At 46.4% G+C, this 20,556-nt stretch overlaps 1 protein-coding gene across 4 annotated transcripts in view; it reads left to right on the top strand.

Moving 5' to 3' along the window:
- Nucleotides 1-20,556, top strand: part of XPO7 (exportin 7) — a 73,075-nt gene that overhangs the window by 45,882 nt on the left and 6,637 nt on the right. Inside the window, exons 6-22 of one of the 4 annotated variants that reach the window (XM_072952718.1) lie at nucleotides 152-256; nucleotides 1,846-2,011; nucleotides 2,831-2,904; nucleotides 4,491-4,610; nucleotides 5,891-6,037; nucleotides 6,774-6,946; nucleotides 7,971-8,164; nucleotides 8,626-8,731; nucleotides 10,806-10,941; nucleotides 11,455-11,528; nucleotides 12,699-12,779; nucleotides 13,690-13,753; nucleotides 14,144-14,252; nucleotides 15,067-15,173; nucleotides 17,430-17,518; nucleotides 18,234-18,341; nucleotides 20,313-20,395. In XM_072952718.1, the coding sequence (XP_072808819.1) occupies nucleotides 152-256; nucleotides 1,846-2,011; nucleotides 2,831-2,904; nucleotides 4,491-4,610; nucleotides 5,891-6,037; nucleotides 6,774-6,946; nucleotides 7,971-8,164; nucleotides 8,626-8,731; nucleotides 10,806-10,941; nucleotides 11,455-11,528; nucleotides 12,699-12,779; nucleotides 13,690-13,753; nucleotides 14,144-14,252; nucleotides 15,067-15,173; nucleotides 17,430-17,518; nucleotides 18,234-18,341; nucleotides 20,313-20,395 (1,936 nt within the window). Of the gene's footprint in view, nucleotides 1-151; nucleotides 257-1,388; nucleotides 1,609-1,845; nucleotides 2,012-2,830; nucleotides 2,905-4,490; nucleotides 4,611-5,890; nucleotides 6,038-6,773; nucleotides 6,947-7,970; nucleotides 8,165-8,625; nucleotides 8,732-10,805; nucleotides 10,942-11,454; nucleotides 11,529-12,698; nucleotides 12,783-13,689; nucleotides 13,754-14,143; nucleotides 14,253-15,066; nucleotides 15,174-17,429; nucleotides 17,519-18,233; nucleotides 18,342-20,312; nucleotides 20,396-20,556 lie in introns of those variants that run through there. The other 3 variants (XM_072952717.1, XM_072952720.1, XM_072952719.1) reach the window with 3 other exon arrangements.

Genomic DNA, 20,556 nt, shown 5'->3' with positions numbered 1-20,556 from the left:
TATGATTTAATAGGAATTTAAATGTTTAAAATGCATTTTGTTGTTTACGTTGGTTTTATTGAAAATCCTTCTAGTTTATTTGAAGTCTACATGAACTTTTCTTTCCTTTCAGTTAATTCTAAAGCTTGCATTGGTTTATTTTTCTGCACAGGCAGACACCACCCATCCTTTAACCAAGCACAGAAAAATAGCCTCTTCTTTCCGCGATTCATCCTTATTTGATATCTTCACACTTTCCTGCAATTTACTAAAACAGGTGAGATTGTAGGTTGGGTCCTATAGTTTCTTTTGAAAGGACGAGAAAAAGTGGGAACTTGTTAGATGTCAGCTGTTCACTGACCCCATGAGAGTCTACGCATCTCTTTAATCATCAGCATCTCTCACATAATACCTGTGTCAGATGCCGAGAAACTTGCCAGACTGCCCTGACGTTGGAGAGAGGATTGTGACTTCCCCGTGTCACATCTGTTCCCCTAGGTAAAGAGCAGTAAGTGAACACTTACCCACCTCCTAGCTTAAAGGAACTTACCTCCTATTTTAAGGGAACTAGTTTACCACAAAGTGTGAGACTTTGTTGTTCGCTTTTTTTATGTCCACATAAAATCTTCCCATGTCGAGTAAAAGCATCTTAGCTTTATGGTGTTTGGATTCTCAGTGCTCTGAAAGCAGGTTCGAACTACATTGTTAGCATATTAAAACTAGGCTGGCTCCCCCGTCCCCTGCTGAGTTACAGGCAGCAGATAAACAGGCAACATCTGTAAGGAAAAGTGGATTTTGAATTTTTAACATCCATTTACATTTCATAACCTGAAGGGGTAAACAATATCACATAAGGAAATTGCCTGTTTTAAAGCAGAAAGTTGGTATTTCTTTTCATTTATTGATAGCCTTGAACTAAGAAGGAAATGTTAGCCTATGAATTCTGTATATTTGTAACAATGTTTGGACGCCTTGTCCCTATAGAAAGCTGAAGGCGGTCGGCCTCTGGGTTTTTCTTCATTGGAGGAGTTTTTTGGTTCGTTCTTGCTTGTTCTCATTTTCCAGTATGTCTCAGCTTTAGTGCTAGAAGCAAGTTTGGATCTTTCTTCTGCCCCAGTTAACGGTGTCCACCTTTTTCCTCAGTCGCCTAGTTTTACTTCAGGATTCCCCAGAGTCCTCAGTTTGGGTGAGCTTCTCGCAAAAGCTGTCACACCCTCGGGAGGAGTAAGCTTTGGGAAAGCTGAGGACTGAGCCCTCCTCTGATAGTGATGCTGTCAGAGACAATCAGCCAGCCAGTCACCGAGGTCGCAGCTGGTGCGAGTGTGAACCTGATGGCCCCATGGCTCCGGGCCAGCGCTGGGCTGTTGGCAGGCGCACTGCTGCTGAGCAGACAGAACTCAGTGGTGATTTTGTCTTAACTTCGGTCTCAGAGACTTTTGTTGACGTTGGCAATGGTGACGTTAAAAAGAGGAAGGAAGATACAGCAGGTGCAGCGGGCGTAACGCTTCCCAGAACTGCCCCCAGAGCTTAGTCCCAGCCCTGTCTGGGGAGAGCAGGGGTCTCACGTGCACGGTAGCCAGACTGCCCACGTTGCTGCCGGAGTCCCTGTGGCCGTGATGTCCTCAGCAGGTAAAGAGTAAGTGTCCGGGGGGGGTTTCTTTAAATCCCAGCTTTGTCTCTTTATAGTAAATATGCTTTAATAGTAATACGGAGCTAGGGTTTTCATAGTGACACTAAGGTGATGGAAGTTCAGCGTCTTTTGGGAGAGGAACATCACTTGACTCTGTTGAAATGCTACCCTCCTGCTGGTAGCAAGCTTGGGAGAAAGGAGTGATTTTTGGGCTCATTATGTGGTCATTTTTATAGGCTTCGGGAAAGAATCTAAACTTGAATGATGAGAGCCAGCATGGCTTGCTCATGCAGCTGCTCAAGCTCACTCACAACTGCCTGAACTTTGACTTCATCGGCACCTCTACTGACGAGTCCTCGGATGACCTGTGCACGGTACAGATTCCCACCAGCTGGAGATCAGGTAACAGAGTTGCCCCCCGAAGCAGGCGTGCTGCTCCACTCTGCTGGGGGCCTGGGGTGTGGTCTAGGGAACCCCTGGCAGATCCCTTGCTCGCTTCTGGAGAAAATTCAGAGTGTCAGGACAGGCCTTAGTAAGGTCAGGGAGGGGCTGCTGGAGGAGTCTTACAGACCCCCCAGCCTGGGAGAACTCTTAACTGCTGGGTTCCCGGTGGACGTGCCTTTGACCTTGCACTAATCACCTAGAGATTTCTGATGTCTTACTCATTTGAGGGGATTTCCAGCTTTAAAAACAAAATCAAATAAAAGAACTTGTGCTGACGCTTGTTTTCGTGTTCCTAAGAGTGAAAATTCTTGCTGTGAGCAGAGTCCTGATTGTCTTAAGTTGTTTGAGAATCAGAAGAATGAATCTGTTTCTTAGAGGAGTTAAAAACTAATGCTTTAAAAAAAAAAGGAGAGGGGGGTCGGGTATAGCTCAGCTGGTACAGCACATGCCTAGCATGCATGAGGTACTGTGTTCAAACCCCAGCACCTCCACTGAAAAATCAAATAAATAAATAAACCTAATTACTTCCCCCCTGCAAAGAAAAAAGAAAAAAAAATTTTTAAAGAAATTGATTACAGATAAACTTCGTAATAAACATTTTTTTTAAAAAAAGCAAAAGAAAGAAAGGAAGAAAACAAAAAGCCCCTATTAGCTTATCACTTTCGAAGGCAATAAACATTGTGTAAGATAGGAAAGCAGAAAGATACCTCCCTGATGAACGCAGTGCCAGCGTACGCTTGTTGCGATGTACTCAATAAAGTGCTCTTTTTCTTTCAGCGTTCTTAGATTCTTCAACTCTGCAGCTGTTTTTTGACCTGTATCATTCCATCCCTCCTTCATTTTCACCTCTGGTGAGTCAGGACCGTAGTTTCTGTCTCTAGAAAGTAGCAGTGCTGAATGAGCTTTATGTTCGTTTTGTTGTACAAAACCACAGAAGCACAGAGAGAAGGACTAGGGTTAGTGCCTTTGGAGGTAAAGCTTTTCGTCACCTAAAGGTTCTCACAGTACAGTCTTAATTACTTCTAAACTGCCCCTGTCTAATGACAAGTTGCTGCAGGTGTCAGGCTCTTTGGGTCTCACCTTTTATCTGACTTTGTACTATGCCTCAGGTTGCAGTAGGATAGCGTGTGGGGAATTCACCCTACATGGTCTAGTTGAAGACTGTCACCACTAAGAAAACGTCTGAAAATCCCTCAGGCGTGTTACGTGAGTGATCCACGGACTCTGCTTTGGGAAGGCGGATCTGCATCCTTACCCTGAATAACGTGTGAAAGCTCTTGGCAATGCTGCACTTCTCCTTTAAAGCAATCATTAACTTCCTCAGCTCTCAGAAAATTCATGCAGGTCCTAAACGATGTTGGTCTAGTATGCAGATGGTTAGTGTAAATTGCTGTTGTACAGAACATGCAAAAAAACACAGTGAAGTGAATGGGTGTTTTGCATAGTGTTTCTGCAGTAGACCGTTTTCCTGGTCATTGCAGTACTTTTTCAAATAAATACAGGCTTTCACTCTGGCAGAAACATGGATTCATGCTGTTTGTATCATTAAGTTTACTTTAGGAAAAGATAGCACACTTGAGAGGGGTAATTAATGAAAGCACTGTAAAGGGGTCGGCAAAATTAAGGGACTCCAACAAGGGTGGTGATGTACACCCCCCAGAGTGGGGCTAGCAATAGTGGGGACCTCCAGGGGCAGGGGAAGGAAGCCTGGAGCTGAAACTGCAGCTTGGGGAGGGCTGTCCAGCCAAGATAGAGGAAGTCTGCCAGCCACGGCCCAGCTAGGGGTGGCGAGGGGGCACCTTTTTCTTCCTGCACTTAATCTCCTGCTGGTACTTCCAGTGGTTGAAGCCAGCTAGAAGGAAGAAGGCAAGGGAGCTTGGCTGTTGTTAGTCAACAGAGGTCAGCTTCCCAGAAACAGAGTAGGATGGAGGAAGGCAGAAAATAGATCTGTCTGGAGGGGCAAACAGAGAATATGAATATCTACACAGTGGGGAAAGGGGAAGTGCTTTCACTGTCAGATCTGACTTGATCATCTCATGATAGCGCTACGTAGCAAAGACCGGTTAGCCAAAGGCCTCAATGAAATGGAAAGAAAAGAACTGGCTTTTCTAGCTTTAATTATATATCTTAAATGCGAATCAAAGAAGCTGTAGGCTGGTCAAAGAATAATATGTAAACGGACTCCCAAACTGTGGATCTCACTAGTTGTTACGATCAACTTGGATTTAATGCTCTTTTTATTTTTCTCTTAATAAAACTGTTTCAGCTATCCGAAGCTGCACCCTCCTTGATCTTTCTGCATCATTACAATAGTAGCAGGGGTTGAAAGAACAGAGTTAGTGGCGTATGTAAAGAAGAATATTTACAGCCGGGGAAGAGGCAGTGGAAACAGCAGTAGCCTCTTTCTGATCGCTGTGTTGGGTCGTGCCCTCCTCAGGTACTCTCCTGCCTAGTACAGATCGCCTCAGTGAGAAGATCCCTGTTCAACAACGCGGAGAGGGCCAAGTTCCTCTCTCATCTTGTGGATGGTGTTAAGCGAATACTGGAAAATCCACAGGTAAGATTTTTGAGAATTTATTTGTGTGTGTGTGTGTGTGTGTGTGTGTGAAATGAGTACATGCCTGTCTGTCATGACTCCGAAGGAAATCAGTCTTGCGATCACACGCAGCAGAAATCCTAGAACGCAGTCCGGTCTGTCGTCCTTCAGAAGATTTAAGTGCATCTGTGTTTGTTTGTCTGTGTTTATAATGTTTACTCAAAGAGGAGCGTGTGCTCTTTCGCTTCAGGAATGCAGGAGTTGTGGGAAGGGATCACTTGGAAGGGAAAGAAGGTGAGGGCTCGTCATTTTTCCCCCGAGAAATTAAGAATCTCAAGTTTGTTTTTTATTTTCGCTTGCATTTTTTGAAAGTGCAGTATTTACCTAAGTGTAAAGAACTGCATTCAGGTGGGAGAAGGAGATAGTTCTCATTCACATACTCAACCCGTAACTCAGTTGCCCTTTTTGTCTTTTTCAGTCCCAAAGATTCAGTGAATATCTACTTTTTTTTTAAGTGTCACTTCTCCATGCTAGGAAATATTTTCAAAGCAGTTCACTTTTAAATATACTCAGTTCTGTTCTTCTTTTTAAAAATTAACTTACTCAGTCAACGAATGTGTGGAGCTATCCACCATGTTGCAGGGACACAGTAGTGAACAGAACAAAATCTGCCCTTTTTCTCTAATAGAGCAGGACATACGTAAGGAAACAACTGTGCTGGTGTAACACGCAAACAAACCAAAAGCGTTTTGATAAACAAGTGAAATATCTAAAGAAATAAAATACATTGATATACTAATATGGGAATAAGTTTATTGTAGCCATGATGATAGAATATATGAAATATTTGTATCACTGTGCCACTATGGTGTAGTTGTGCGTCATGATAAACCTGACAGATGTGAAAATGAAAATTTCATTACTTTCCCCTTGATCGGTGGGAAGCAGACAGCCCAGTCACACCGTAGATCGTGCCCCTTCTCTGCCATCAATCAGCTCTACAGCTCCGGGCAGTACTGTGGTCCTTCTGGGCTGCTGTTTCAGACTCTTCCCGTTGAGGATAACAACTCCCCCCGTCTCACAGGGTGGTTTCTGTGAACAGATGAGATAATAGATGTGCCCATCCCTTTTAAAAGTGACTTTTTAAAAAATCGGTTTTAAACATTGTCATTCCAAGTGATGACCTGCAGCTCAGAAGCTAAAGCAGGTCCCCCCCTCCTCATGCTGTCCTGGGCGTCACTTGGGAAGAAGCACCGTGAGTCACACTTGACATTTTATTTTCCTCCATGTGCTGTCCCCAGAGTTTATCAGACCCAAACAATTACCACGAGTTCTGCAGACTGCTGGCCCGGCTGAAGAGTAACTATCAACTGGGAGAGCTGGTGAAGGTGGAGAACTACCCCGAGGTCATCCGGCTGATCGCTAACTTCACGGTGACCAGCCTGCAGGTGTGTCTTGGGTTGCTTGTCTCTTCTCCCGAAACGTCGGACCCTCCCGTGTTAGTTAGTCGCTCACCGGTGTTAGTTAACCTTGCAAGGATTTTCTCCCTTGGCAGAAGTGTGGGGAAGTACAGGACAGCCCCATGGAGCAGTTACAGTCGCAGCCTGCTCATTTTCGCTACAGAAGTTCACAGGGTGTGCTTAGAGGAGCATGAGGGAATTGCAGGAGTAATTTTTAGACTCGCAGCAGGGAGAATCCCTCACGGTCCCCCCGAAAGAGGCAGGCTTGGGACAGGGCGCCACGTGGACGAGTGAGGGGAGCCAGCGCCCTCTCCGTCACGTGGAGGGCAGAGGTCCGCCAGGTTTACGGCCTGCCTCGAAACTGTCTGAGGGGCGTGATGAGCAGTGCAGGGGCGTGGGTCCTGCCCCGTAATTTCTGGCTCGCTCGGTCCAGGGTGGAGCCTTGGCACCCTCGTCTCCAGCAGCCTCCCCACGAGACTCCCATGTGCACTGACGTTTGAGAGGGCCTGCACGACCAGCGCAGGACAGCTCTCCTCATCTGATGCTTAACCCCTGAAACACCAATAAGCATGTTAGACTGGTTGCTGTACACAGACCAAAAAGCCTGTAAAAGTTTATCTTTTTTTTTTTTAAGGAAAGTCTTTATCTTGCGTGTCGAGTGCCAGGGGGCTGATGTGTTTGTGTACAAAATCGAGAACTGTGCCTCCTGTCTTGGTTTCCTTAGCATTGGGAGTTTGCCCCGAACAGCGTGCATTATCTCCTGAGCCTGTGGCAGCGGCTGGCAGCCTCTGTGCCCTATGTGAAAGCCACAGAGCCCCACATGCTGGAGACGTACACGCCCGAGGTCACCAAAGCCTACATCACGTCCCGCCTGGAGTCTGTGCACATCATCCTGAGGTGAGCGAGCTGGGCGGCCGGCGCCGGCCTTCCCGGGGCTCAGACCCCCAGCAGACCTGATCCCAGTCCCACGGGAGCGAACGCTGCGTAACGGTCGTTTTCTCACGCTTCTCGTCAGCAGAGTAGCTGATGGGAGCATCAGATCTGAAAGAAGAGTCTTCCTCCTCAACACGCTGTTCACTTCCCTGTCTCTCCGACCGTAGCTGCTTCGTGTCTAAATACGAGGGCATCAGTATGTTTGTCCTTGCCACCAATTTTCTTCCATCATGAGAGAAACGTTTATAAGCTATAGATGACGACAGTCAACGAAGTCTAGGAACCAGTCGGTAGGGCAAGACCTGGCACAGATCCACAGTGCCACAGCTGCGGTTCTGAGGTCTCAGATGTGAACATTAAATTTCCTCCTAAGTCTGGCACAGAACTCATTTGGTGGCGAAACTTGACACGTGCTAATATAAGACCATTTATAGTCTGTTTTGAAAGTTTTACTTAGTATGACTAGTCGCAGTATCTATACATTTCACTACAGGAATAGTGTATCTGATGTGCCACAGCCCGTCGAGGGCTCACGTTACATGGTAGAAACATCGTGTTGGCCCCCCATAAATCTGAGCATTTCTCAGTTCCAAAACACACCTGGTCACAATGCCTTCACACAAGGGAAGGGATACTTGTAGTCCCAAAGTTTACTGCAGTCACAATAAACGAGGGGCTAAGAACCGAGAGCTTGCAGGGGCGAGAAGCGTAGGACTGAGAGGGTCAGGCAGGCAAGTGTTAGGGACCAGGAGTTGAAAGGTTGGACGCGCACAAGCAGGACGTTCCTACGGGGGCCTGACGCTGGAGTGAGGCGTCAGCCCGCCTGCTGTTCCATCTTCCTTCCTTGGTAAAAAGTAGTGTTGGGATGTGGGATGTGGGCCGTGTGATTGGACGTGGAGGCTAAGCGGAGACGAAGGAGGGCTGCCGCGATGGGGAAGTCAGCAGGCATGTTTTAAGAGAGCGCCTTCCCTTTTTCCCTTGGGAATAGAGATGGACTGGAAGATCCCCTGGAGGATACGGGTCTGGTCCAGCAGCAGCTGGACCAGCTGTCTACAATCGGGCGCTGTGAGTACGAGAAGACGTGTGCGCTTCTCGTGCAGTTGTTTGACCAGTCCGCCCAGTCCTATCAGGAGCTGCTCCAGAGTGCCAGCGCGAGCCCCATGGACATTGCAGTGCAGGAGGGTGAGTGGCCCGTGGCCGGGGCCTGGAAGGACGTGCCGTCAGTGCCCTTCCACTCATTGCCACCTCTCTTTCGCCTTCCCCCCAGAAGACTTCTTCCATCATCACTTAGCTCCACATACACAAAAGAGTGTTTGATAATAAAAAGTGCCACTGGGAGCTCAGGAAGAGCAACAGAAATCATACTAGCAGCGTGTGTGTTTACCTGTCAGGAAGTACTGCCCTCAAAAAATAATGGCCCTGTCGGACAGGGGGACCTTGGTCACCTGGCACACTTCCCCCCGGCATCTGCCTTACCAGACCAGCGTGGTAGCTATGCGCTGTCAGAACAGCCCGACTTCGTGGCTTTTTCGGTGTTCCTAAGATTAAGGAAGCTCATAGTAAGAAGTGAACCTCACAGTGAGGAAGTTTTTTCGTGAAATTGTCACTGGAGGTGACACTAACGGGTCCCCTTCCTGCTGCAGGAAGGCTGACGTGGCTGGTGTACATCATCGGCGCGGTGATTGGTGGCCGAGTCTCCTTTGCCAGCACCGATGAGCAGGATGCTATGGACGGCGAGCTTGTGTGTCGGTAAGCGCTCCCACAGAGGACTCCTGTCGCCCCGCTGTGACCCGCCCACCCTTTGGGCCCTGAGACCACCGGAACTCGACGTGCTTCTGTTAGTGCTTTCCTGCCCACTTTTAGAACGTCACCTCATGAAGCTAACTGCCCGTGACAGTGGAGGACTGTTCAGGCCCAGCTTCAAGCCTCTTACACGTACAGCAAGAACTCTGCCCACAGTTCTTACTGAAAAGCCATCTGTAGTGACTGAGCAGGGAAACGACGGATACAGAATTAGGAGTATTAGAATGCAGGGTGGAGAGTAACCTTTAGTTCTTTTCAAGGGCACTGTCTCCAGGTGAATGAAATGTGGGCTGCGTCTGCCTCCCCCAAGGACGTCTAATAGGAGAATATCCCCAAAGACGGAATTACAGAGTTTCTACAGCCTTTCAGATCTCTTACCGTACACTTTTCCACCTACAGGGTTTCAAGTGATTTTGTGTCTGTGTTACTCTCATCTTACTGAAAACCTGTAAATGAGCATATAGTGGTTTCTGAAGCTTTCCTTGACATAGAAGTAAAAAGGCAGGGTTTCTTAAATACCCTACTGCAGAGGTTTGCAGACCTTTTCTTCAGGACTCTGTACCTTCAGAATAAAAAGTATTGAGGCCCTCGAAGAGCCCCTGTGTCCGTGAGTATATCTAGCAATACTTAGGTATTAGAGAGTAAAACTGAGAAGTTTTTGAAATATTTATTAATTCTTTTAAAAATAGCAGTAAGCCCATTCCATGTCAGCATACAGTATTGTTTTTAATAAACTATTTTTTCAGAAGAAATTAGTGAGAAAGTGACCTTGTTATAATGGCGGGCGTAGTAGGAGTCAGCTGGGCTCTCATCTCTGCTGCTGCATTCAGTCTGTTGTGAAATCACACATCTTGTGGCCTCTGGAAAAGCCCACTGCACCCCTCATGTGAGAATGCGAGTGAAAGGGCAGATACTGTTCTAGTATCTTGATGAAAATGGTTTTGTGACCTTGCAGAGAACCAGCACCCTGAAGCATTCGCAACTTTCAGATGCTCTCCTTGGAGAGAAATACATTTTTACATCATGCCTTAGAATTTATTGGTCCCCAGACATTTCAGTGCATAATTTTTATTCTTATTCTGAAAATCCCCGTTTGTCTCTCAACCCCCACTTTACTTGTCAGATGCCCATTTGTCCTTAGGTGCCTTAAGCCTGACCGGTCTCCACAGCATGTCACACTGGCTTTTTTTTTGAAGAGCTGAGCAAAGATTTAATAGGAATACAATCTAACACTTTTCTGTTTCTGCAGCCTGGTGTGATGCTCTGTGTGTGTTGTAATGTAAACGGAGTTTACACAGTGTCTTGTATACTGGTTCTCAAGTTGTGTGTTGCAGCGCAAAGACTGAGTCAGATTCGCTCATGATGTCACAAATAGTTTGTTACCTATTTTCACACTATCAAAATGTCAGATGATTCACTGGTCATAACATCGTTCCCGTTCGTTCAGCACTCACTCACTTGCGTTCCAGTATGCCTTCTTTTGGGGGGACAGGCTTGGGGAAGAGGGGTGAAGTCACAGGTGGCATTTCTGCTCTTGGTTCCTGGAAGTGTTACCTGCCTGTGAACATTCTCCTTCACGTGTCTCCTTTCCTTACACGGCTCCATGAGAAAAAAGACTGAGATCCACTGGTTTAGTCCCATCTCCCTCGTTTTATGGGTGATGAGCCAGGACTCGGAAAATAAACTGCTTTACTCAGGGTCTCACAGACGTTTCAAGGATGACCATTAGTTGTAGTGTTTTTCCCACTGTTTTTAAGTGATTACAAATTCTGCTTCTGTCCAGAGTCACAGGGGACAGGAAGTTTTAAACATCTAACTAGTCATTCACTTGCCTCGCCTTTGCTTCCTGTGGGGCAGAAGTAGACAATCTTGTTTTCTTCAGTGGAGCTTAGAGCCCGCAGAGAATGCCTCTCCAGGGGAATGGGTGACGAGAGGAGACGTGTGACTGTTCAGGGCGGGCCTGATGTGCAGCGCCCAGGATACCCTGCTGCTGAGAGAACCGTTGCTCTTGTTCCCCCAGGGTGCTCCAGCTCATGAACCTGACAGACTCCCGCCTGGCCCAGGCAGGGAACGAGAAGCTGGAGCTGGCCATGCTGAGCTTCTTTGAGCAGTTCCGTAAGATCTACATTGGGGACCAGGTGCAGAAGTCCTCTAAGGTAACAGGCTCTTCGTTGACCCCATTTGATTCTCACTTTTGCTTGTGGAGTTTCTGATTCAGAGAATTGGCTGCTAACAGTTTAGACACAGTCTCCAGATTTTATGTTATCGGATGATCCAAATCATTTCTCTTAGTAGAAGTTTGAGAGACTCATCAAAGAATTGGTTCCATTTTTCTAGTACTTCATGTGCTTAAATGATGGCCAATCAAAACATCCGTTGGTCTCCCCCACATTGACAGTTCTCGGCCTCTGTACATAAATTGGCGTTTGGAACAGCAGAAGGTTTGACAGCACTGTTTTCAGCTTCAGGGTCGAAGAGGGACTGGTGAGACAGCTCGGCGTCTCTCCCGTGTTCAGTAGCACTTAGAAGCCAGCTCATTGCCACCCTAAGACCTCCTCAGCATTATTGTCCGTTTTCTTCTCAAGTCTTACCTCCTGAATGAGGACAAAAGTGGTCCTGGGATATTATTTTTCTAATCCATTCTTTCTTCTCCCTAAACGCCCCACCAGCTGTACCGCCGACTCTCCGAAGTTCTGGGCTTGAACGATGAGACCATGGTCCTAAGCGTCTTCATAGGGAAAATGTAAGTGTTCTGGCTTGCCACCAGCAAGAGTCCCTTGCAATCCTGTTGCAACTGTAAGATGTGATCTTGGCATTGTGCTGCCAGTGCCTTGGTATTCCAGCATTGATCGTTTGCGTCAGAAAATTGTGCATTTGAGTGTGTGACAAGCTGTGCTTAGAGATATGGCCCGGCCCCAGAGCATTCCAGGCTTGTACAGGCAAGGATTTAATTTTGTTCACGCGGAACCTCACCTGCAGCCTGTGGAATCACAGGTGAAGCCCCGTCGCGGCATTAGCAAAAACAGGCCTTCCTTCCCAGTGGCTGGCGCCCAGCCTCTCACCAGATCGCCCTGCTCAGGATGCCCAGAGTGGGCATTCACTTTCTGGTGCCAATTTCCGCTAGGTGTGCCCCCGAGGAGAGGAGCCCTACTTTAAAACAGGCTTACTTACTCCTCTTGAAAAGCATCACACCCTTTGAGCGTCTTGAATCTCCAAAATCTAGTGCTGTTGTTTGAATTGTCATCAAAGTTGGAGCTCCTGATTGGCCCTTTTTTATTTCTTCTTCTTTTTTTTTTTTTTTCCTTTTTTTAAAGTTATGCCCCTTTGTTTGCATTTTCCCCTTTTTAGGAGCTCAGTTTATCAAAGCACACACAAGGAGCCAAATAAATTACCCAGGGCTGTGTGCACTGTGACATTTTGCCTCCTTCCAACCATCCCAATCCTAAACACTCATATCCATGAGCTGGTTAATAATTTAAGATGCAAAAGCAATGGGGGTCTAAAGGACTCTGCCAGCCAAGAATCCAGAAGCAAGGGCTACTAGAATTCTGCAGCTGACAGTGGATGGTGCAGGTGCAGAATTGCATACGTCTGCATGTTATCACTGCCGCAGAAATCTCTTACCCTTGCTGCAGAAATCAGCCCTGGAGTGCCCCAGAATTCCAAGGGCCTGGGTATGGGCCAGTGTAGCTTTGGAACCAAGTAGTGAAGATTATCTGAAGGATAATTTTTCTAGTCAACCAAATGTAAGTACAGAGATTTTATACCCATTTTTCGTGGTTGTGATGTCTGTGAATTGGTGATGCAGATGTGTGGTGATTCTTGATGGATGATTTTCTTCTTCTCCCAACCCTCAAGGAAACCAGGCATATCAAAAGTGTCTCTTGCTTTTTTTCTTCTTTTTGTCCTCCAGCATCACCAACCTGAAGTACTGGGGCCGCTGTGAGCCAATCACCTCCAAGACACTACAGCTTCTCAATGACCTCTCCATTGGATATCCTTTTCAAAACAGGACCTGTAGAGCGCCGTGGCCTCAGAAATCATGGCCTCCTGCTGTTTCCACATAAAACTTCCATTTAGCTTTATGTGTCCTTAAGTATCCTCCATTGTCCTAGGAGCCAAAGGCAATACCCACGTAGACCCCAGGAATGATCCCAGACCCTAAAAACGGGCCAGCTCACAAGCTGGCAGTCCCCTGTCTCTAAGATGTAAAACCACCCAACGGGTCGGTGTGGTAGATACACTCTCTCTGTAGCCACGCTTTTAGCACAGGTGGTAGCCGAGTCCATCTGGGTTGTCTGTCAGCCTGTTGGCAGAAGCAGGCTGATTGCAAGCTTTGCCACGAGAGTGGCGGCAGAGCTTCCTGTCGCCGTGGACCAGGTCTGCTGTAGAGGCTGAGTTGCTCCAAGACAGCCTGTGACAACCAGGGCTCTGCAAGAGAAGCAAACTCTGAAAATTACATGACTTTCTTCTTAATCTTCCTCCCAAAGATTGTACGTAGCTAGTCCCACTCTAAATGCATAGGGGAGAAGCCAATTTCCCACACACAGTGGATGCCTTCGGCAGACTCTCAGGGCCTAATTTTCTCTTCGAAGCCCCGTTGAGAAAAGCTGCTCTAGGATGTTCACGGTTCGTGGGGAGAACTGCTGGGTTTTGTCTATTTTCTTGCAGACGGGAGTTTGCTGTGGGTGTGCTTTCATTGATCAGTTAAATGCTGCTTGGAAGAGAACACACTTCTTTTCCCCATTTCCAGTGTCATACACAAATGGTTACGAAAAATAAGATCTCTGGGTATGGACTTCATAGTAACGAAAGAAACTGCTCGATTCTAGAAAGTTCTTATTCTGCATTAAAGAGTCTTAGTTTGCGGCATACTTTCCTTGACCCTCTTGCTTTGTCTTCACATACAGTAGTGTCAGGAAACTCGTGAAGCTGAGCGCGGTACAGTTCATGCTGAACAATCACACAGTGAGTGGTTTTAGCCCCTCTTCCTGACCCTGCTCCGCAGCCGCCCCCACGTGTAAAGGAGACGTTTAAGTTGAGCTCCATGGTGCCACTCGGCCTCTCACTCCAGGGCCTGTTCCCTGCCTCCCGTCACACTGCCGGGTTTCACTTGCTGTCGTCACAGCTGATCTCTGGGATCCACGTGACCAGCCGTCACCTGCTGTTTCTCGTACTAAGATAAATTAGCTGCCGGTGACAATGACTAAATTTTTTTAATTTTAAATACCCCTCATACCCTTAAGGAATGATGATATAGCCATTAGCTTGAAAGGGCTCGGTCATTCTAAACATAGTGGCTTGCATTCTGCCTCTGGCCCATGTTTTTATCTTTTTAACTTGTTTTCTCTTTTTCAGAGCGAGCACTTTGCATTTTTGGGTATTAACAATCAGTCCAACCTGACAGACATGCGGTGTCGAACCACCTTCTACACAGCACTTGGGCGTCTCCTCATGGTGGATCTAGGTACTGCAGTAAATCCTAGAGGCTCGTGAAGGAATCTGGCGTTGTTCTGAATTTTTTACTTGAGGATAGAAAACTAGATGGAGGGGGAGGTCTTTTCTGTTGTTTCAAAAGTAACAAAACTATCTGAAATAACAGCCTGATTTCACCAAGAACTGATCATACTGTCGTGGTCCCTGTAACTGGAAGAGAATAACAGGATGCATCTTAAGTTTTCATCTGATGAGCAGTAGTTTTAAAATTCTGTTCGTAATTCTCATCTGTAAAATAATGGGATTGAGAGTTGAGATTCCTCAGTGCACCTGGTTTGGCCGGCGACCCTTCCACCCCCACTTCACTAGCAGCTGTGAAGCAGGAGGGCTTAAGCGCCTTTCTAGCTGGGGGGGTGATGTGAGCACTTTGGGGTCGACTTACAACTGAAGCTTAATGGCATCATGATTTTTAGCTATTTAAATTTAATCCTGCTAAAATTACGTTATAAAATGTTCTATGTTTATGAAAGATTACTGAAAAAAGAAGAAAGATCTGATTTAAGGTCAAGTGTCACCTGGTTCTCATACCCTAGACCCAGTCCTTTCTCCACTGACCGTACTTCTCACTTAAGGAAAAATAAATACACACAAGAATCTCTAATGTTGAAGCTCAATTTTTAAACCCTTGGGACATCCCTGGACTTGATGGTTTGCGCAGTGATGATTTTTTGACCCTCTGAATTACCCTTGGGTCTGCTTGCCTTTCACACCGTCTTATTTTCCCCACACACACAACCTTGCCTTTTTCTACACTGGGGTCACACCCTGGGTTGTTTTCCTTACAGGAGAGGATGAAGATCAGTATGAGCAGTTCATGCTGCCACTCACGGCAGCGTTTGAGGCTGTGGCCCAGATGTTCAGCACTAATAGTTTCAACGAGCAAGAAGCAAAGGTGAGTGTGACTGGGCAGCTTCTGGCTGAGGGCAGTCCCTGAGGCTAGACTGGAGAGCAGTGCAGAAAACGGTGCTCGCGCATAGGTTTTCCCCTGATCGTAGCTTTTTATTTAGTCTCTTGGACTCAGGGATTTTGAAATAGAAGAACTAGTACAGATTTATAAACCCTTTATTTTTATGTTAAACTGTGTTCTTAAATAGCCTTTAGGATTTTTTGTCTAAATTTCCAAACGAGCTAGCATAAAGTTAATTTTGTATGTTTTCTCACTGCTTTTTTAATCTCTGCTGTATAGTTATGCCCCGTTTTCGTTTTTAACACTGCTTCTTAGTGCCTTCTCTCTTTTTTCTAGATCAGTCCTGCCAGAGAGTTGTTAATTTTATTAGTCTTCGCCTCCTCCAAAAATTTTGTTTTCTTTTTTTCCTCTTTGCTTTGTTTTAGCTGTTTCTTCTCTTGCTCCACGTGTTTCTATTCAGTCTTTATTTTCACACATTTTCCTTGGGGTTGTCCTCTTATTACCACTTCTTAGCTTTTCGGCCCTTCTGTCCTCATGTAATCATTTAAAACTATAAATCTCCCTCTAGGTGTATTATTCTACAAGTGCTTTTTTTGAATTGGGGTAAAAAACATAAAATTTAGAGTCTTAGCCATTTTTAAGTATGTAACGTTTTCATTATCATTCAGTTCAGTTCTTTGTATTGTCTAATTTCCATTACGATTTCTTCTTTGACCCATGAGTCATTTAGGAGGGTTTGTCCATTTCCATATATATGGAATTTTAAAGTTACCTTTAGTTACTGATTTCTGGCTCTCAGAAATCAGTAACTAAAGGTTATTGTCATTTCTTGGTTTTTGCTTTCCTCATCGTTTTATTTCACGCACACCTGCTCTCCTTACCTATAGATCTCTGTACCAAAACCAGAAAACACCCGACTTCTAATACTTGTAGGACTCTTTTGCAGCATTCATAATGACACTGAGACTGAATTTTAGAGCCACCAAATAGCCAGGGGGATTACCCCCTAAAATGCCGGGCTTTACCTAAGATTCTGTAATTCTCCTTTTTTCACCTACAGAAAGCCTCTTCGTTTTCTCTCTCCAGATTAGCGGGGAAGTCAGAAAGCAACACGTGTCCTGCTCTCTCCTCTTTCTCCAGTGTGCTGGAGGCTGGGATGAGCAGCACTCAAAGCTAAAGTTGACTTACCAATAACTTAGGCTGAGTATCAGCCACTATCGTGGGTAATTGAGGGATATTAGTCAATGTCAGCCCTTTCCCCCATCACATTAGTTCCATAACGAAGTAAGTAAAATTAATGGAAAGAACCACCTTGGCCATGAATTCAGTCATCATCATATCTTTGTCATGCCTCATAGAACAAGTCTTTCAGATTGCCCATGTCTTAGACTTGAGAACTGAGCTTACGGTATCAGTTTAGGAATAGAACTGTTTGCTTAAAGCAGGCTGATAGCGGAAGTGCAGATGCTTTTGACAAATGAGTCAGGACACCCAGGTTGCTCCCTCCTTGAGCCTACTGATGACTGTTAGCTTTTAACAGCAGCCTTATTGCTGTTCAGGGCCCACAAGTAAAAGTTCTGTTGAGAAAGCGAACATTGGATTTGGAGTCTTGGACCTGTGAGTCCTAATCCTGGCCCTCTTGCTACCTGCCAGCACGGCTCTGAGAAAGTTCCTTGAGCTCACTGGGCCTTAGGCTCTTTTTCTGTAAAAGGACAGTGTGGTATCTTACGGCTCCAAGATCCAACACATCAGTCTCCTTCCAGACACCCCAGCCGAAGGGCAGGTCCCTGGTGGACCCCTGTCTTCCTCTTCGCGGGGTCCGCGCGGCGTTCCTGCGGCGCTGGCGCCTTTGTAATGAGATGTGACGGCGCTTCTCCTGCGGCTTCTGCATCCTTTTTTGCTTGTTTTTTTTTTTTTCTTACTTCTTTTTCATTAAGCTTTTTTCCTTTTCCACTTCTTACATGTGATTTATCACATTAATGTCTTAAGATTTTATCAGCCTCAGTTTTTGCTGTAATGGGCCAGGAACCACCCCTTTGTCTTGGTATAACAAGCTTCCAAAACTCATTTTCCCAGTGAAGAGACTCCATTTCACTATGAAGGAGACCAGGTCGGGATATTTGGGAGGGAGGCATTTGTTGAACAGTGGGAAGAAGAGTTTGATTCCAGACCTGGAATCCCCATCAGGTGCTTACAGGGTTGGTTCTTCTTCTATTTTAACACGTTTGCCTTCCCCTACAGCGAACTCTAGTCGGCCTAGTAAGAGACCTGAGAGGGATAGCTTTTGCCTTCAACGCCAAGACCAGCTTCATGATGCTGTTTGAATGGATGTATCCTACCTAACTTGGACGAGGTGTGGACCACAGCAAACCCTAACTGGAGAGTGAATGGGTGATGGAGTCCTCGGGGAGGAGGGTGGGGGGCGGGCTGTGAGGCAAAGAAGGTGAAGGGTGGCCCCAGAGGCCTGCCCTGTGTCTTGTAAGCCGTCCCTCTGGGGTGGTCTGATGACTAACGCTGCCTGCTCTGGTCATTGAGATGGGGGAATGAGTGTGGTCCCAGTTAGAAATGCCTGTGGAACTGCTGCATGTGAACTTTGCTACACTTCAAAAGAGAGAGACATTTTGATCTACTGGGAGAAAAAGACAGCTTTACTAGGAATTAGAAAGTCTGACCTTACTAAGTTCACAAGCCTGAACAAGTCACCACAAGTCTGAGTGCTGCTGTGTCTCAGATCGTTATGTAAAGGAAATAGCTGGTGCTCTGACATCACGTCACAGAGGTGGTAAGAAGATAAATAACAATATGAAGCACAGTGTGCTCTTCAGAAGAAAGGCGTGGTGTAAACCGCAGTGTTGCTAGATGCCCTTGACAGTTAAAGGACACAGTCACTGGCATCTTCTGTTAGAAAGACTCCAAGATCAGCAGCAAGAGCCAGGAAACTAGAGAACTGTCATTTGGCAGTGTGTGTGTGACCAGTGCTGAGAAATTATTTTAAATTCTGTACCTTTCTGGATTCAGAATTCTTCCTTAGCTTTTCATTTGCAGCTATCCATCCTACATGCCAATTCTCCAGCGGGCAATTGAGCTATGGTACCATGATCCAGCCTGTACCACACCTGTGCTCAAGCTGATGGCTGAACTGGTTCATAACAGGTAAGCAGGAAGGTCTTCACAGGGCACAGCTGCCCTCTTACCTGAGAAATCCCTAAGAGAATTTTCTTCATCTAGTGTTCACAGCAGATTGTGGAAGATGCTAAGAATCACTGGTGTCAAAATTTAAGAACCACTAAAAGAATGCGTGTGTGTTTTTGTTTGAAAGAAGGTTGTCCCCAATTACACAAAGCCATTGCTGCTTGCAGGAAATAAGTCATTTTAAAAAATCTACTTTTTGTTTTTTTTAACAGAGGTGCTGGGGATTGAACCCAGGACCTTGTGCATGCTAGGCATATACTCTACCACTGAGCTATACCTGGCACCCCAAGATATCTACTTTTAAGAGAAGTGACTTTGGCAACCAAAATCCCTGCCCACATGTATAAAATTTAACATTTAGTGATGGTGCCACATCCATCACATTCCATAGTTCACATTTTATAGAGACAATTGAGATGGATACGGTCATGTTAGAACACTCTTCAGAAAGGGATTTATCAGGCAGATTACAGCTGGATTGGTAAAGATTAATTTTATAAGAAAGGAGGATTTCCAACATACCAGATTTTATCTGTATCTGCCTCTCATGGGACTCCTGAGAGAATTAATAATTTTTAAAACTACCTTAGTGAAGAAGTAGGTGATATTCACTGAAGCTATAACCTTCCATGTGGCTTATAGTCAAGACTTACTCATTTATAAAACAGATATTTAAGAACATCTACTCTTTGCCGCCTTGGCACTTCCACAGCTACTGTGCCAGACAAAACCTCTGCCCGCTTAAATGTTACATTCTGGGGGGATGAAAGACAGTAAAACAGGTGTGGAGGACCATTTCAGACAGTGGTACGTGCTATGAAAAAAATAAAATAAGGCAATAAAATACAGGGGAAGTGAAGGAGAGAAGAGTCAGAGAAGGTAATATTTAAGCTGGGATCAAAGTAACCAGATTCTGGTAGCCCTGCACACGAGGGGGAGAGCGTCCTGAACAGACGGAACACGCGCAGAGGTCCTCGGAGCGCGTCAGCTTGCCGGGACTTGAGTCAGCAGAATGCCACCGGCCGGCGCGTGGGAATGAGGGGGCCACGTAGGCGACGAGTCAGACGGGGCAGAGGCCAGATCGGGGTGACGTGGTGCACCGGCAGCAAGAATGGCCTGTCCCTGCCATCTTACTGCGTGGGAAGCTGCAGCACTTCAAGCAAGGGGTTAAAATGATCTCAGGGACATTATTTAAAGATGTCAGTCTAGCTCCCGTGGAGAACGAGCCTGTACGGCCAGGGGTGGGAGCAGGACCGCACAGGCGACGGGTGGGTTCAGGGCATGTGGTGGGGCTCGGTCCTGGGGGTTCTGTGTGGGGAGGGTAGAATCGAGGGGACTTCTGGATTTGAGGCCTTGCCACTGGGATCAGTGAAGCCCGCTCAGCAGCAGAGCAAACCAAGGAGGTAGAGCTCTGGCCTAGGGGACAGTCAGGACCCCAGCTCTCAGGTCCTTTACCCTGCCCTCACCGCCTGACTCCATAGTTATTCCCAGTCCCGTGGCACCTTCTCTCCTTACAAAGTGGGAGCGATGCCAGCAGCCCTCCCTCAGTTGCCACTGAGGCTGTAAAGGTAAGTGTAGAGCAATGTCTGAGGGGCTGTGAGTCGGTACCACTAAGATGTGACTGGCAGGAGCTATACTTTACTTAAACTGAGAATTTTAAGAGAGTAATTTTACCTAGTGCCTCGTTTTTCTTTGTTTCTTTTAAACGTTTTCAATTTATGCAGCAGAACTTAAATCTAGTATGTTAAGTCTTCAAGATGTAAGCTGCATCGCTGGTTAGGTATCTCAGATGAACGCAAGCATTTCACATTAGGACAGGTGGTCAGCATGCCTTAGTGCAAAAAGAATCCCCTGCAGTACCCGGTGAGCGCCTGAAGCGCCCAGTCTCCCCAGCAGCTACCTGACTTTGTCTTCTTTGTGTTCTCTGCTCAGATCCCAGCGACTCCAGTTTGACGTCTCTTCCCCCAATGGCATCTTACTCTTCAGAGAAACCAGCAAGATGATAACGATGTACGGTAAGTGCTTAAGAGGAACAGAGCCCTGGAAGTGGGGTCCGGCTCAGTTGCCAGCTGTACGCAGTGTGGGCCACTCACACACTTGTGTCCCAGGGCCAGCTGGGGCCCGGGGCCTTTGGAGTAAGGAGGTGGAATTGGTATGTGATTGAATAAACGTGCAT

The sequence above is a fragment of the Vicugna pacos genome, chromosome 31 (assembly GCF_048564905.1).
Source record: "Vicugna pacos chromosome 31, VicPac4, whole genome shotgun sequence".
In the NCBI taxonomy this organism is placed as follows: domain Eukaryota; kingdom Metazoa; phylum Chordata; class Mammalia; order Artiodactyla; family Camelidae; genus Vicugna; species Vicugna pacos.
The sequence above is the reverse complement of the archived record's forward strand: the minus strand, read 5'-3'. Positions and strand labels throughout refer to the sequence as shown.